Here is a 17,822-nt window from a genome sequence, read left to right as displayed (position 1 = left end):
CAAATAAGTTATAAATGCTTGCTAAAGTCTATGCTGGTAACCTGGATGTGCCCAAGCTTGGCATGGATACATAGTCACCTGGGGAGTCTTCTAGGCCCCACTCCAAATTTAATGAATGAAAATTTCTACCAGTGGAGTGTGTACCTCTATTTATTTCTTTTTTTCTTTTTTTTTTTTTTTTGAGACGGAGTTTCACTCTTGTTACCCAGGCTGGAGTGCAATGGCGCGATCTCGGCTCACCGCAACCTCTGCCTCCTGGGTTCAGGCAATTCTCCTGCCTCAGCCTCCTGAGTAGCTGGGATTACAGGCACGCGCCACCATGCCCAGCTAATTTTTTGTATTTTTAGTAGAGACGGGGTTTCACCATGTTGACCAGGATGGTTTTGATCTCTTGACCTCGTGATCCACCCGCCTCGGCCTCCCAAAGTACTGGGATTACAGGCTTGAGCCACCGCGCCCGGCCCACCTCTATTTATTTCTTAAGACATCCTGAAGCAGATCTGCCTGGAAGAACTCTGTAGAGGCTCTTGATTTGCAGTGGACAAATAATCACTCCAATGACAGAAGGCAGGAATGTCAAGAGGATTTGTGAAATGATTTTTATAAATTAGAGTATAAGGAAGGAGAATCTATAATCTTGACAACAGAAGTATTTCTCCCTGAGTAGCAGAATTATTATGATATTGAAACCAAAGAGAAGAAAATATAACCTAAGTATGCTACATGGCTCTGCAGTGGATAATACCTGCAAAATCTAAAATAATACAACTACTAAATGTTTTTCAACTTTACAACCAATCTACAAACAACGCACAGAAGGCTTATAGTTAGATAACAATATACAAATATCGTCACCCTTTACAACATAAAAGTCTGGTACAGCTGCAAGAGCTGAAAGGAAGGTAGGAAGGGAAGATGGCAGGGGGCCTAATATTCTCATTTTACAAAGATCGAGGTCCAGTGATCTGTTTAAAGTTGATGGTACAAATAAACAGAGATTTAAATATATCATGTAGAGCCACACATATAGTCAATAAAAGAACTAGCAAGTCAATAATAAGTTGGGAAGTCGAGAGGTGAAGTAACTTGCTCAAATTCAGCTCATTAGAAAGTTCTGAGGCCAATGGGCTGAGCAGGGGTCAATCACACTCTTAGACTCCATGCACTTGATCAGTGTTTCGGCGTGCCCAGCCCTGTGTGAGGAAGTAACTTGCCTAAGCTTAGATGCCTAGTTAGTGTTACAGCCAGAAAAAGAAACTCAATCTCTAGTCTTAAAATTATTTGTTAAAGATATCTTTAAAATTTTCAGAAAAAAAAAAAAAAAAAAAAAAAATAAAAAAAAATAAAATAAAATAAAATAAAAATGTCCCTATTGGCTCATTCTTTGAACACATACCGATTTCTTTTTTCTTTTTTTTTTTTGAGATGGAGTTTCACTCTCTTGCCCAGGCTGGAGTGTAGTGGTGCAGTCTCGTCTCACTGCAACCTTCAACCTCCCGAATAGCTGAGACTACAGGCACATGCATCACACCTGGTTAATTTTTGTATTTTCAGTAGAGATAGGGTTTCACCATATTGGTCAGGCTGTTCTCAAGCTCCTGACCTCAGGTGATGCACCCAACTCAGACTCCCAAAGCTGTGAGCCACCTGGCCCAGCCAACACTAACATTTCTTACAAAGAGCTCCTCCACAGCTCCCATCACCTATGATCAGCATTCTATCTATTCTCTAAGTCTATCACACAATGATGGAAGAAGATACTGCAGCCCACCATCCATTGTGTCTGCCAAAACCTGAGAGAGGATCCAGAACCAACACCGAAGATGCAAAGCAAGTCAGTCTGCTCCACTCTTAGTCTACAGTCTAAGCCCATGGTCTATCTGCCACCACAGAGATGCCGTGGTTATGTGCAGAGAGGCACCCACTGTCTGCTCCAAAGGAGACGTGATCTGGTTCATGGACCTTCATGTGAATAGGTAACACCACTCAGTGACTGCTGCTTTATACTTCATATAATATTTTGAAATATTCAATAGAAATGACAATATCTATCCCAAAAATAATTATTTAAAAATAAGTTATAACCCAAACTCATTAGAACCAGTAAAAAGCATTTTCTTTTTTTTAAAGAACAGGGTCTTCCTCTGTTGACAAGGCTGAAGTGCAGTGGTACAATCATGGCTCACTGCAGCCTTCAACTCCAGGGCTCAAGTGATCATCCTGCCTCAGCATCCTGAATAGGTGGGACTACAGGCACATGCCACCACATCTTATTTTTTTGTTTTTGGAGACAAGAGTTTTGCTCATTGCCCATGCTGGAGGAGTGCAATGGCGTAATCTCAGCTCACTGCAACTTCCATCTCCCAGGTTCAAGCAATTCTCCTGACTCAGCCTCCCAAGTAGCTGGGATTACAGGCAACTGCCACCATACCCAGCTAATATTTATATTTTAGTAGAGATGAGTTCACCATGTTGGCCAGACTGGTCTTGAACTCCTGATCTCAGGTGATCTGCCTGCCTCGGCCTCCCAAAGTGCTGGGATTACAGGTGTGAGCCACCATACCTGGCCACATCTGACCAATTTTTTTTTTTTTGGAGACAGAGTTTCGCTCTTGTTGCCCAGGCTGGAGTTCAGGGGTGCGGCCTTGGCTCACTGCAACCTCTGCCTCCCAGATTCAAGTTATTCTCCTGCCTCAGCCTCCGGAGTAGCTGGGACTACAGGCACATGCCACCACACCCGGCTAATTCTTGTATGTTTTGTAGAGATGTGGTTTCACCATATTGGCCAGGTTGGTCTTGAACTCCTGACCTCGTGATCAGCCTACGTCGGCCTCCCAGAGTGTTGGAATTACAGGCGTCAGCCACTGTGCCTGGCTTCAACTGACTAATTTTTAAAAACCTTTTATATAGAGAGACCACCAGTCTCACCATCTTGTTCAGGCTGACCTTGAATTCCTGGGCTCAAGTGATCCTCCCACCTTGACCCCCCAAAGTGCTGAGATTGCAGGTGTAACCCCCTTCATCTAGCCTTTAATTTTTAAAATTCAATTTCATTCATTATCACTTACCCCATTTTCGGTGCGTTTTTCTCCAGGTACATTTATTACATTTCTCTGAGTTCGTTGCTCTTGGGTCTGACGGCCACCTAAAGAAACAAAAGAACCAAATTCACCAAAAGGCATATTAGAAAAATGTAATATTCTCCCATTTCTTCATTTATTCAAATATTTATTGAACACAAATGTAAAACACCAGGCTGAGAAAATCAAGACTTAGTACAGCTGAAAAAAATGGTCTTACCATTATTCTTTTTTATAAAAAGTTGTTTAAGCTGGGCACGGTGGCTTACGCCTGTAATACCACCACTTTGGGAGGCTGAGGTGGATAGAACACGAGGTCAGGAGTTCGCAGACCAGCCTGGCCAACATGATGAAACCCCATCTCTACTAAAAATTAGCTGGGCATGGTAGCAGGCACCCGTAACCCCAGCTACTCAGGAGTCTGAGGCAGGAGAATCGCTTGAATTCAGGAGGCAGAGGTTGCAGTGAGCTGAGATCATTCCACTGCACTCCAGCCTGGGCGACAGATTGAGACTTTGTCTCAAAAAAAAAAAAAAAAAAAAAAAAAACCAAAAAAGCATTTTTTTCTTTTATTCCATTCATATTACACTTAAAAACTGAAGAAAAATCCTATTACAGAAGTACTGATTCACCTTAAACTATGAATTCTCCAAGATGGTGATATTGCTGCCCACAAGGGACACAAAGTGATTCTTATGGGGTAAAATAAAAAATTACTTTTTATGTATAAAGCAAAATGTATAGTATATAAATGATACATAGGCTATCTGATGGAGGAGGGATGGGGGATGAGTAAAAACATAACTTCCAAAAAGTCTCCTTAAGGGGAACAATAGTAAAAAAAGAGATTATAAAACCTATAGCACCTATCAGTTTATAGGGTAAATTGATCTCTTAGTTATTCTTAGTGTTTTAAGGGAACAAAGTGTTGAGATTAATTTAACATTCTTCAATTGCTACCTCTTCCAAACACCAAACTATCAAGAAATTAAAATATTACGAACACACAACATTACCATTATACCAAAAGCCACTTAATCTTCGACGGTAAAAAAGAAACCTGATGATCTTGCATTTCAGTCAGAAAATAAGAATAGACACTTAATGAGCACTTCCCACACACCAAGCTCCCTCTAACCACTTCACAAGTACATACTTGACCCTCACCACACCTCTATGAGGCCCTGTACACCCTGCAGACAAGGAAGTCGAGGCACAAGGAAGTGAAGTCACCTGCCATGGTACCATCCTAAGTAAACAGCAGGTCCAAGACTGCAGCCAGATGGCCTCGATCCTAACTCCATCACATCACCTTTCAAGTTTTAGTTTGTGCTCTGGTTGTAAGCTGGTTGTACGATCTTCATTGAGTTACTTGACCATTCTAAGCTTCTATTTCCCAAAGTGTAGGATGGGGTTGAAAGGTCCTCTACATTCTCCTCCAGCTTCCCACCCTTTTACTTGAGGAAAGTCTTTTACTTCTTATTTCTTATAGTTCTACACACAATAAACTCAAGCGTAATCCCCTTTAAACAATACTAGTTTGTGACAACTGCCTTGCCCTCAGCAGAAAATTTGAGTCTTGGGCTCTAAACTCTGGCTCCTTAGAATATAAATAAGCTGGAGCAAAGCATAGTGACTCATGCCTGTAATACTGGCACTTTCAGAGGCCAAGGTGGGCAAATCGCTTGAGCTCAGGAGTTCAAGACCAGCCTGGGTGACATGGCAAAGCCCTGTCTCTATCAAAAACAAAAACAAAACCAACAACAGAATTAGCTAGGCATGATACACGCCTGTAGTCCCAGCTACTTGGGAGGCTGAGGTGGGAGGATTGCTTGAGCCCGCGAGCTGGTGGCTATAGTAAGCTGTGATTGTGCCACTGCCCTCCAGCCCAGGCGAAAGGGAGAGACCCTGTCTCAAACAAAAACAAAAACAAAAAAAAGCTGAAGGGAGAAGTTTAGTGAGCAAAAACAAAACAAAACATGAAACAGCACCCACTGAGCTACTCTCTATGCCACCCTTTTAGGCAGGGGTAAAGGGGCAGAGAGTAGAGCGTTACAGGTGGGAAAGATGGGATTCGGAGTCGGGGCATGAAAGGGAGAATGAATATGCAGCTCCTGGGCTCATGAAATCCTCTCGCCTCAGCCTCCCAAAGTGCTGGGATTACAGGAGTGAGCCATAGTACCCTGCCCATTTCCAAACTTGAAAAAGTAAGAAAAAAATAACCCCTCTCCCCAGGACATTAAGGATTATGTACACATTAACAAGTAAAAGGAAAGACTTTTTATTTAAGTATAGCTAGGTGAGGGAGGGTATAGGTATATGGAGAGCTCAGGTAGAGAGTTAAAATAAGTCCTTAGCACTAAAGCAGCACTTTAACTGTCAGTCTAATCTTCCACTTCAGGGGGATGTTCTCAGAGAGGAAGGACCCTTGTCTAAAGTAAAAGTAGATGAAGAGTTGAGCCCAGAGCCTTGGTGTCCTGGCTCCAGGTGTAACGGTGTATTCTAAAAGACAGCCCTATAACAATATTTATAGCTACAGAAAGATGATTTTAAAATAGACAGTAGCTCATCCAAGGGCAAATTTTCCTTTACTATAAAATGCAAATAAAGGGAGATAACTTGCAATACAGAAATATTATTTTTACAAAGGACTGTCCTTTTATTTGATTTCATTTTTTTAAATATCAGAAGTAATCCATAATCACCGTTAAATAACAAAGGTCTTTTAACTGTACAGTGCATATGTGTTCAGAAAAAAATTTCCTTATTTTCTTTAAATTTTAATTCAAAAACACATAGTATATTCCCATGGTTCAAAAATCAAAAGGAACAAAAAAGTATACAATTAACAACCCTCCCTCTCCTCTGTTCTACAGCCACTTTTCCCTTCCCTCAGGCCAGCAACAACCCCAGTTTCTTAGGTATCTTTCAAAACTGCTTTATACATATACACACACAAGCAGGCACACATGCACACAGCTCTTTGATCATCTTTCCACAAAAGGCAGCTCAGTGTGCACACTCTTTTGCACCACGCTTAATTCATTTAACGTGTTCAGGAGATGGTCTGGGTAAGGGCACAGAGGTTCTTTGTGATTTATGGCTGCAGAGCATTCTGCTGTGTGGACGGACCCTAATTTATCTAGCTCAACTCTCCTGGTGCGCATTTAGGTTGTTTCTACCAGCAATGCTCAGTGAATAACCCTGTGCATATATCATTTTGTGTGTGTCAGGGCACAGCTTTAGGATAAATTCTCAGAAACGAAACTGCTGGGTTAAAGGTTTTATGTTTTGTAAGGTTAACAGCTACTGCCAAGTTTCCGTCTCCAGAAGATGCCAACTGCCTCCCACAGCAATGCAGAAGACTGTCTGTTTCTCAGCATCTTTGTCAACGCTGTGCTATTAGCTGTTCTAATCTTTGCCAATGTGACAGGTAAAATATACTATTTCAAGACAGTTTTCTCTGCACATCTTTTACTAGAAATAAGGTGAGTATCTTTTCATATATCCTAGGGCCATGTATATTTTCTTTTCAGTGAACTATATTTGCATGTTTTTCCTATTATTCTACTAAGTTTTTTCTTACCAAATTTTAGGAACTCTTTACATGTAAAGGGAATTAGCCCTCTGCAATGTGAGCTATAAATGCTATTTACCAGTTTATAATTTATCTTTTGACTTTTTTTAGATGGTTATTGCCATGCAGTTATTTCTGGTTTTGTTTTATTTTTGTTGCCCAGGCTGGAATGCAGTGGCGTGATCTTGGCTCACTGCAACCTCTGCCTCCCAGGTTCAAGTGATTCTTCTGCCTCAGCCTCCAGAGTAGCTGGGATTATAGGTGAGCACCACTATATTGGCTAATTTTTAATAGAGATGGGGTTTCACCATGTTGGCCAGGCTGGTCACCAACTCCTGACCTCAAGTGATCTGCCCGGCTTGGCAGATACTGGGATTACAGGCGTGAGTCACCACGCCCAGCCTATTTTTATTTTTGAGACAGGGTCTCTCTCTGCCTCTTTCTGCCCTGGCTGGATGGAATACAGTGGCATGATCATGGCTCACTACAGCCTTCACCTCCTGGGCTCAACTGTCCTCTCACCTCAGCCTCCCAAGTAGCTGGGACTACAGGCATACACGACCACAACCGGCTAATATTTGTATTTTCTGTAGAGATAGAGTTTTGACATTGCTTCCCAGGATGGTATTGAACTACTGGGCTCAAGTAATATACTTGCCTCAGCCTTTCAAAGTGCTGAAATTACAGTCCTGAGCCACTGTGTCCAGCCATTGTTTTAAATAATTCATTTATCAGTCTTGTCTTTTATGGTTTAGTGTCACACTTCCAAAGGCCTTGCTCACTTTAAAAAATAAGATCTCCCAGAACTTTTTTCTAATCCTTTCATGGTTTTATATGTTTTTAAAATCTAGATGTTTGACCTATCTGGTATTTACCAAAAGCAATCCCTTTAAATACCAAGTCCCTTTATATGTCTAGGTACACTGTTTACTTTTTTTTTTTTGAGACACAGTCTTACTCTTTCGCCAGGCTGGAGTGCAGTGGCAGGATCTCAGCTCACTGCAACCTCTGTCTCCCAGATTGAAGCGACTACAGGCGTGCACCACCACGCCCGGCTAACTTTTTGTATTTTAGTAGAGATGGGGTTTCACCATGGCCAGGATGGTCTTAATGTTCTGACCTCATGATCCGCCTGTCTCAGCCCTGCAAAGTGCTGGGATTACAGGCATGAGCCACTGTGCCTGGCCTAAGTACACTGTTTAATTAACTTAGAGTCCTGAGAAGGAAGGAAGGGTTGGTGCCTAACAAGTGTAATGCAATTGGCTGGGCACAGTGGCTCACACCTACAATCCTAGCACTTTGGGAGGCTGAGGCAGGCAGATCACTTGAGGCCAGGAGTTCAAGACCAGCCTGACCAACATGGTGAAACCCCATCTCTATTAAAAATACAAAAATTATATGGGCATGGTGGCAGGCACCTGTAATTCCAGCTACTTGAGAGGCTGAGGCAGGAGAATCCCTTGAACCCAGAAGGTAGAGGGTGCAGTGAGCCAAGACTGCACCACTGCACTCCAGCCTGGGTAACTGAGTGAAACTCCATCTCAAAAAAAAAAAAAGAGAGTGACATAATGGTAAACAACACTAACAGAAGCCAAAGAAACATGAGATACCAACTTTCCCTCTAGCCACTTGCAAGTGCGGGGGTGGGGGTGGAAGTGTGAATAATGTAATATTTATTCCTATTTTTCTTAAATTAACTTTTCTAGCAAAAATTAACAAATGAGGAAGAAAGCATTTATCTACCTTGTTCACTGCTTTCAGCTGGGGAGTCCTCATGTCGAAGGAAAAATTTCACTTCTTCCCTCCGTGGCCCCCATTTCTGAAGATGTTCATACATCATATGATCAAAGGGTATAGGACGTTCTAGGAAAAAGACATCTTTTTTACTCCAGAATTAAAATGGCTCCAAACAAAAGTAAATCTTTTAAAAAATTTAAATGAATGTATATATGCACACATATATGTCTACATGTTAGAATTCAAAGATATTACAAGCACTGAATTTCAACATTAATGAGTAAAAGCAAGGATATGAATGGGAAATAATTTAGGCAACAGATAAACACAAAAAGTATCTATGAAGGCAATCTTGCAACATTAAATAGGGAACACTGAAACACGCCCTTTAAAGAACTCATTTATCACAAAACATTGTGTCTCCCATTCATTTTTCTGTTTGTTTTGAGACAGGGTTTCGCTCTTGCTGCCCAGGTTACTGTGCAATGGCACGATTTTGGCTCACTGCAACCTCTGCCTCCCAGGTTCAAGCGATTCTCCTGCCTCAGCCTCCCAAGTAGCTGGGATTATAGGCAGGCACCACCACGCCCAGCTAATTTTTTGTATTTAGTAAAGATGGAGTTCTATCATGTCAGGCTGGTCTCGACCTCCTGACCTCAGGTTATCCACCAGCCTCAACCTCAACCCCCCAAAGTGCTAGGATTATAGGCGTGTGCCACCTCGCTGGGCATTTTTTTTTTTTTTTTTTTTAAGACCGAGTTTCGCTCTTATCACTCAGGCTGGAATGCAGTGGCGCTGGATCTGCTCACTGCAACCTTTGCCTCCCGGGTTCAAGTGATTCTCCTGCCTCGGCCTCCTGAATAGCTGGAATTACAGGTGTGCACCGCCATGCTCAGCTAACTTTTGTATTTTTAGTAGAGACAGGGTTTCACCATGTTTGTCAGGCTGGTCTCAAACTCCTGACTTCAAGATCCCCCTGCCTCGGCCTTCCAAAGTGCTGGAATTACAGGCATGAGCCACCTTGCCCAGCCCTTACTCATCTTAATTTATCCTCTAACCTTTATTTTCTGTTTTACATGTGTATATTATCATTTAAAAATAATTGTTTTATTTTGGAATAATTTTAGATTTACAGAAAAGTTACCAACAAAGAGTTCCTGTATATCCTTCATCCACTTTCCCCTAATGCAAACATCTTACATAGCTATGGCATACTGTATATACCTCATCCTTGAACACAGGTCTGAACTGAATAGGTCCACTCACAAATGAATTTTCTTCCACCTCTGCCACCTGAGACAGCAAGACTGACCTTCTTCCTCCTCCTTCAGCCTACTCAACATAAAGATGAGCAGTGGCTCACGCCTATAATCCCAGCACTTTGGAAAGCCTAGGTGGGTGGATCACTTGAGGCCAGGAGTTTGAGACCAGACTGGCCAACATGGCAAAACCCCATTTCTACTAACAATACAAAAAATTAGCTGGGCATGGTGATGCGTACCTGTAATCCCAACTACTTGGGAGGCTGAGGCAGGAGAATCACTTGAACCCGGGAGACAGAGGTTGCAGTGAGCTGAGATTGCACCACTGTACGCTGGCGACAGAGCACAACTCTGTCTCACAAAAAATCAAAACAAAACAAAAAACCACGAAGGATGAAGACCTTTTTAATGAGCCACTTCCACTTAATAAATTGTAAACGTATGTTCATTTCCTTGTGGCTTTCTTAATAACATCTTTTCTCTAGCTTATTTTATTGTAATAATACAATATATAATACATATGACATATAAAATGTGTTAATTGGCTATTTATGTTATCAGTAAAGCTTCTGGTCAACAAAAGGCTACTAGGAGTTAAGTTTTGGAAGAATCAAAAGTTATACTCATTTTTCAACTGTGCAGGAGGTCAGTGCCCCCAATCTCCATGTTGTTCAAAGTTCAACTGTACTTAATAAATAACCCTTGTTAATAGTGTTGCTCAAATCTTCCCTAATCTTATTGTGACTGTTAGATCTATTAAGGTCTAATAGATATATGCCTACAATTCTCCCATTTTGATTTTAGATTTGCCAAATTCATCCTCATAATTTTATAAATTTTGACTTTATATTTTTCAGTTTACATTGTTAAATGTACATCTACTCACGAATGTTTAAGCTTCTCGATATATCACCGCTTTTATTATGTCCATCTTTATCCTAACAGTTTAACCTTAAATTTTATTTTGCCTGACATTAACGTTGCCAGAAAAGCTTTCTTTTCACCTTTCCCTTCATGTCAACATTTCTGATGGTATTATGCTTGTATGTCTCTTCTACGCAGCACAGAACTGGATTTTATTTTTTACCCAATCTGTACCTCTGTCTTAATAAGTATATTTAATCTATTTCGGTTAACATAGCTATGGATTTTTTTTTTTTTTGAGACAGAGTCTTGATCTGTCGCCCAGGCTGGAGTGCAGTGACTCGATTTTGGCTCACTGCAACCTCTGTTTCCCGGGTTCAAACGATTCTTCTGCCTCAGCCTCCCAAGTAGCTGGGACTACAGGCGCTCAACACCATGCCCAGCTAATTTTTGTATTTTTAGTAGAGAAAGAGTTTCACTATGTAGGCCAGGCTAGTCTCGAACTCCTGACCTCGTGATCCACTCACCTCAGCCTCCCAAAGTGCTGGGATTACAGGCGTGAGCCACTGCGCCCGGGCTAAGATTCATTCTTACCAGAAGCAACCCCAGCATCAAATGGTAAAGCCTAGTCTTGGGTTAATTTGGGTGGAACACACCTTTAGTCCTGCACTTCCACAGGAAACCAACTCTTGGCCTTGTGGCCTATGTCTAGTGGAGGCCAGCAGGACCACAGCTTTGGTCCTGCTCACTGTCTTGCACTTTTGCTCCACAGCAGGTCCATAGGGAGACTAATCTTCATTGTCACCTATTCATTTTTTTAATGTGAGAATGTTTTTTTAGCTTTTATATATTATATATATACACACACACACACACACACACACACACACACACACACACACATATACTTTTTTTTTTTTTTGAGATGGAGTCTCCTTCTGTCACCAGGCTGGAGTATAGTGGCACAATCTCAGCTCACTGCAACCTCCAGCTCCCTGGTTCAAGGGATTCTCCTGCCTTAGCCTCCCGAGTGGCTGGGACTGCAGGCATGCACCACTACACCCAGCTAATTTTTGTATTTTTTTTTTAGTAGAGAAAGGGTTTCACTATGTTGGCCAAGACGATCTCGATCTTGTGGCCTCGTGGTCCGCCTATCTTGGCCTCCCAAAGTGCTGGGATTACAGGCAAGAGCCACCGCGCCTGGCCTTCTCTATAGTTTTTTATTAATTTGGAGCAGAAGGGGTGCTTCAAAGCACAAACCTAATGCCCCAATTTGGTTGGTCTTAATTCTTAAGGCTGGTTTGAATCTTGTACATTCATTGTCCTTAACTTTTTAGTTTATTTTGCTTATTTAGGCAAGAAAGATTCTCATGATTCCCCTCAATTCACACACAGACTTGAACCATCAAATGGTAATCAAGCTACTTTATTCCATTTATCTTTTTTTTTTTTTAGACAGAGTCTTGCTCTGTTGCCCAAGCTGGAGTACAATGGCATAATCTCAGCTGACTGCAACCTTCACCTCCCTGGCTCAAGAGATCCCCCAACCTCAGCCTCCTGAGTAGGTGGGACTACAGGCACACACCACCACACTCGGCTAATTTTTTGAATTTTTTGTAGAGACAGAGTTCACCACGTTGGCCAGGCTGGTCTTGAATTCCTGATCTCAAGAGATCCACCCATTTGGGTTGTCCAAAGTGCTGGGATTACAGGCATGAACCACCACACCCAGTCTTAACAAATCTTTTACATAATCAAGATGTTTGTATCATGCTGGGTGTGGTGGCTCATGCCTGTAATCCCAGCACTGTGGGAGGCTGAGGCAGGTGGATCATCTGAGGTTACGAGTTCAAGACCAACCTGGACAATGTGTTGAAACCCCATTTCTACTAAAAATACAAAAATTAGCCAGGCATGGTGGCACATGTTTACAGTCCCACCTACTTAGGAGGCTGAGGCAGGAGTATCGCTTGAACCCGGGAGATGGAGGTTGCAAAGAGCTGAGATCACGGTACTGCACTCCAGCCTGGTTGACAGAGTGAGACTCTATCTCAAAAAAAAAAAAAAAAAAAAAAAAAAAAAGTTTATATCAGCTCACACGCTCTATCAAGAAGCACTGAAAAGCTGGCATATTAAGAAAAACCCTAGGGCTTGGTATGGTGGCTCACGTCTGAATGCTGGCACTTTAGGAGGCAGGAGGATCACTTGAGCCCAGGAGTTCAAGACCAGTCTGGGAAACACAGTGAGACTTAATTGCTACATTTTTTTTTTAATTAGTTGGGTGTGGCACACACCTGTAGTCCCAGCTACTCGAGAGGAGAGGCTGAGGCAGGAGGATTGTTGAACCCAGGAGGTTGAGGCTGCAGCGAGCCATGATTGCACACTGCACTCCGGCCTGGGTGACAGAGCAAGAGCCTGTTTCAAAAAAAGAAAAATGAAAAATAAGATAAAAAATGCTAGAATAATCTGGGGGATAGATTTAGGTTAACAGATTTCAGTCAATTCTGTTTTTAGTCTCACCGTTTTCAAAATACTAACACCTGCAATTTCTTTTTTTTTTTTTTTTTTTTTTTTTGAGACGGAGTTTCGCTCGTTACCCAGGCTGGAGTGCAATGGCGCGATCTCGGCTCACCGCAACCTCTGCCTCCCAGGTTCAGGCAATTCTCCTGCCTCAACCTCCTGAGTCGCTGGGATTACAGGCACGCGCCACCATGCCCAGCTAATTTTTTGTATTTTTTTAGTAGAGACGGGGTTTCACCATGTTGACCAGGATGGTCTCGATCTCTTGACCTCGTGATCCACCCGCCTTGGCCTCCCACAGTGCTGGGATTACAGGCTTGAGCCACCGCGCCCGGCCATATCCTGTTCTTTAATCTTGTAACTTCAAGCTATTTTATCCCTTTATTGTAATTTTAGTGTAATTTCAGGAGAGAGCAAAGATTAATATGTGTGCATGGATGGTTTATTTGTCCTACTTAACTGCAAGTCCATGATATTCTTAGTCTATAAAATAGAGTTTCTCATTAGCCAGGCATAGCAATGCACATCTGTAATCGCAGCTTCTCAGGAAGCTGAGGTAGGAGGATCCCTTTAGCCCAGGAGTTCGAGGCTGCAGTAAGCTATGAATGCCACTGCACTCAAGCCTAGATGGCAGACCAAGACCGTGTCTCAAAAAACCAAAGCAAAAAAAAAAAATAAGGGGGGGTTTTCTCCTCAGGGAGTCTACAGAACCCTAGAGTTCTATAAGACATCACCAAGTTATAATATCATAATTGAAAAAAATTAGCATTTTTGAACTTCATACAAAATGTGGTATTAGTGCCTAGAGTCATAGACAATGGCCAAGCAGCCCTGTTACCAATGTCATCAGTGGTCTCCTGTGCACAGGACCACGTTCCTTTGATAAAGTTCATTCTCAATTAGGAGTTGGTAATTGGTGGAAAAGTATCACGGAGAGGATGGCAGGCTGATGGCATTCGTTTCTCCCTCCAGAAACATCTCCCCCAACAACTCTTTATATGCTAATGACTGATTTATAGGAACAAACAAGCTCTAGCTCTGAAACAGGAATACTGGAGGGAATTTTTTATTCTACTTAGAGAATATTTATACCTCATGAGCTGACTCCCTGGCTCTACTATTGTGAACACTTAAAAATATACATTACTAGGTTAAAAGTGAACTGTACTGTGTAATTTTCCTATTTTTTATTTTTTGCAGTTTTTTTTTTTTTTTTGGAGACAGAGTCTCACTCTTACCATCCAGGCTGGAGTACAGTGGCACAATCTCGGCTCACTGAAACCTTTGTCTCCTGGGTTCATGCGTTTCTCCTGCCCCAGCCTCCCGAGCAGCTGGGATTACAGGCGCGAATCACTGTGTCTGGCTAGTTTTCATATTTTTATTAGAGATGGAGTTTCACCATGTTGACCAGGCTGGTCTTGAACTCCTGACCGCAGGTGAATCTGCCTGCCTCAACCTTCCAAAGTGCTGAAATTACAGACGTGAGCCGCTGTGCCCAGCCACTTTATTCTTTTTTATGGCTGAATAATATGCCATTGTATGATATATTTTGTTTATCTATCAGTTGCTGGATATTTGGACTCTGTCTTAGTCTCTTCAGGCTGCCATAACAAAACACTTTAGACTGGGTAATTTATAAACACCAGAAATCTGTTGCTCATGGTTATTAGGCTGGGAAGTCAAAATTCAAGGCAGCAGCAGATGCAGTGTCTGACTAGGGCTTTCTGTGTTATAGATGGTACCTTCTTGTGCACCTTGTTATTGTGTCCTCACATGGCCACAGGGGTGAACAAGCTCCCTCGGGCCTATTTTATTTTTTATCACATCACTGTGCTCTAGCCTGTCCCCCCAGGCTGGAGCACAATGGTATGATCTCGGCTCACTGCAACTTCCACTTCCCAGGTTCAAGCAATTTTTGTGCCTCAGCCTCCTGAGTAGCTGGGATTACAGGCATGCCATCACGCCTGGCTATTTTTGTGTATTTCTTGTAGAGATGGCGTTTCACCATGTTGGCTACACTGGTCTCCAACTCCTGACCTCAAGTGATCCACTTGCCTCGGCCTCCCAAAGTGCTGGGATCTTGATGAGCGAAGCCACTGCACTCCAGTCTAGGTTACAAAAGTGAGATTCTGTCTCAATAAATAATTAATTAAGCACTGATATTTGTGACAATATGGATAAACCTTGAAAACACTCTATGTGAAAAAAAGCCAGACAAAAAAGGCCACATATTCTGTAATTCCATTTATATGAGGTACCTAGAATAGTCAAATACATAAAGCCAGAAAGTAGTACAGTGGCTGCCAGGAACTGCAGGAGAGAGAATAGGTAGGTACAGACTTTAGTAAGGGTTGTATAACAACATGAATATACGCCCTTTTTTCTCTTTGAGCGCGGGGCGCCGTTAGCGTACGCTCTCTTTCTGCTGCTCCCCAGCTCTCGGATGCAGCAGACGTCATGGGTTTCGGAGACCTGAAAAGCCCCGCTGGCCTCCAGGTGCTCAACGACTACCTGGCGGACAAGAGCTACATCGAGGGGTATGTGCCATCACAAGCAGATGTGGCAGTATTTGAAGCAGTGTCCGGCCCACCGCTTGCCGACTTGTGTCATGCCCTAACGTTGGTATAATCACATCAAGTCTTATGAAAAGGAAAAGGCCAGCCTGCCAGGAGTGAAGAAAGCTTTGGGCAAGTATGGTCCTGTGGATGTGGAAGACACTACAGGAAGTGGAGCTACAGATAGTAAAGATGATGATGACATTGATCTCTTCGGATCTGATGATGAGGAGGAAAGTGAAGAAGCGAAGAGGCTAAGGGAAGAACGTCTCGCACAATATGAATCAAAGAAAGCCAAAAAACCTGCGCTTGTTGCCAAGTCTTCCATCTTACTGGATGTGAAACCTTGGGATGATGAGACAGATATGGCAAAATTAGAGGAGTGTGTCAGAAGCATTCAAGCAGACGGCTTCGTCTGGGGCTCATCTAAACTAGTTCCAGTGGGATATGGAATTAAGAAACTTCAAATACAATGTGTAGTTGAAGATGATAAAGTTGGAACAGATATGCTGGAGGAACAGATCACTGCTTTTGAGGACTATGTCCAGTCCATGGATGTGGCTGCTTTCAACAAGATCTAAAATCCATCCTGGATCATGGCATTTAAATAAAAGCTTGAAAGATTGGGAAAAAAAAAAAACAAAAACGTGAATATACTTAAAAAGTCACTGAATGGTATAGTTTAAAATAGGGATTTTTATGTTATGTAAGTATTATCTCAATTTAAAGAAATAAAAAGGAATTCTTGAAATGTTTCCATCGCTCCTTATGCTTAGAAGTGAAGAAAAACATCAGCAAGTTCCAAGGCTTCTGGAAAACCACCTGACCATAGGAACACCAGAGAACAAACGTGAACAGTATTTTTCTTTCTCTCAACACAAGTTTATGGCTGGGTGAGAGACTGTCTCTAAATCTTCAGCACAATCTAAGAACCTGATGTGGAGACAAGAGATAAAACACTGCGAGCTACAATCTAAGCACACATTTAAGGTGAATGTGATTGTAATTTACTGTTCTATTCCTAAGTTCTAGATTTGCATAAAGAAAATCTTGCCATTCGTAGAAATATAACTCGCATTATGCTGTTTTTCTTTCTTTCTTTTTTTTAAGAAATGGGGTCTCACTCTGCCACCCAGCATATGTACAGTGATAGGATCGTAGCTCACTGTGGCCTTGAACTTCTGGCTCAAGGGATCCTCCTGCCTCAGCCTACCGTAGCTGGGACTAAAGGCATGCACCATCATGCTGGTTCTAGTTTTGTCCTATTTAACAAACATCAAAGGCAAGACAGAAATGGTCTCATCTTAGTTGAAAATGAAATCTGTTTGTGCTTAGCTTAAGCTCAAATCAGAACTAAGTATTTATAGAGTAAACAATCACAAGTTAAACATTAAAGAAGTAAATTTCATTCTATATTTTTAGTTTTGAAAGCAACATTTTTTATATACACATATGCCTATAAAATATTTTTTAAAGCATGTATATTGACCTTTTATAACTGCAAGGCCATTTTTTAGCTTTGGTTTTTGCATAAAATTGTGTCTTAGGCCACATTTTTATTCCTATTTCTTTGACTTGTCATTTAGTAGCTTTATTTTCTTTACTAATCAACACTGTCAAAAAATTTTCATTTTTTTACATTAATTAAAATCAATGCATAAACTTTTACATTTATTAAAATCAATTTACAGCCTACATTTAAATATACCAAATCCGAACATAACTTAATAAAAACTAAAACCCATCGTCTAAAGCCAGTTATTTAATAGAAATTTATTGTTGCCCTCTATTCATGTAAATTTTTTTTTGTTTGAAACAGAGTCTTCCTCTGTCACCCAGGCTGGAGTGCAATGGCGAGATCTTGTCTCACTGCAACCTCCACCTCCCAGGTTCAAGCGATTTTCTGGCCTCAGCCTCCTGAGTAGCTGGGATTACAGGTGTGTGCCACCACATCTGTAATTTTAGCCCGGCTAATTTTTTTTGGATTTTTAGTAGAGACAGGGTTTCACCATGTTGGTGAGGCTGATCTCGAACTCCTGACCTTGTGATTCGCCTACCTCAGCCTCCTAAAGTCCTGGGATTATGGATGTGAGCCATGGCACTTGGCCTTTTTTTTTTTTTTTTGAGACGGAGTTTTGGTCTGTTGCTGACCAGTCTTGGCTGGAATGCAGTGGCACAATTTTGGCTCACTGCAACCTCCACCTCCGGGGATCAAGCGATTCTCCTC

General features: G+C 41.9%; 1 protein-coding gene and 1 pseudogene across 7 annotated transcripts in view; one reads left to right on the top strand and one right to left on the bottom strand.

The window, feature by feature from the left end:
* The window catches only part of PPP1R13B (protein phosphatase 1 regulatory subunit 13B), a 112,567-nt gene that overhangs the window by 41,314 nt on the left and 53,431 nt on the right, over nucleotides 1-17,822 (bottom strand). For all 6 annotated transcript variants that reach the window (XM_032267628.1, XM_032267629.1, XM_032267633.1 and 3 more), the window contains exons 3-4: nucleotides 8,401-8,520; nucleotides 3,069-3,145 (exon numbers count right to left, since the gene is read on the bottom strand). In XM_032267628.1, the coding sequence (XP_032123519.1) occupies nucleotides 3,069-3,145; nucleotides 8,401-8,520 (197 nt within the window). The remainder of the gene's footprint in view (nucleotides 1-3,068; nucleotides 3,146-8,400; nucleotides 8,521-17,822) is intronic.
* Nucleotides 15,403-16,220, top strand: LOC116542625 (annotated as a pseudogene). Its single transcript, XR_004265292.1, has one exon. The product of XR_004265292.1 is annotated as an elongation factor 1-beta pseudogene (transcript).

The sequence above is a fragment of the Sapajus apella genome, unplaced genomic scaffold, assembly GCF_009761245.1.
Source record: "Sapajus apella isolate SASKATOON/1434 unplaced genomic scaffold, GSC_monkey_1.0 scaffold170, whole genome shotgun sequence".
In the NCBI taxonomy this organism is placed as follows: Eukaryota; Metazoa; Chordata; class Mammalia; order Primates; family Cebidae; genus Sapajus; species Sapajus apella.
Note: the sequence above shows the minus strand (reverse complement) of the source record. Positions and strands in the feature narration are given on the sequence as shown.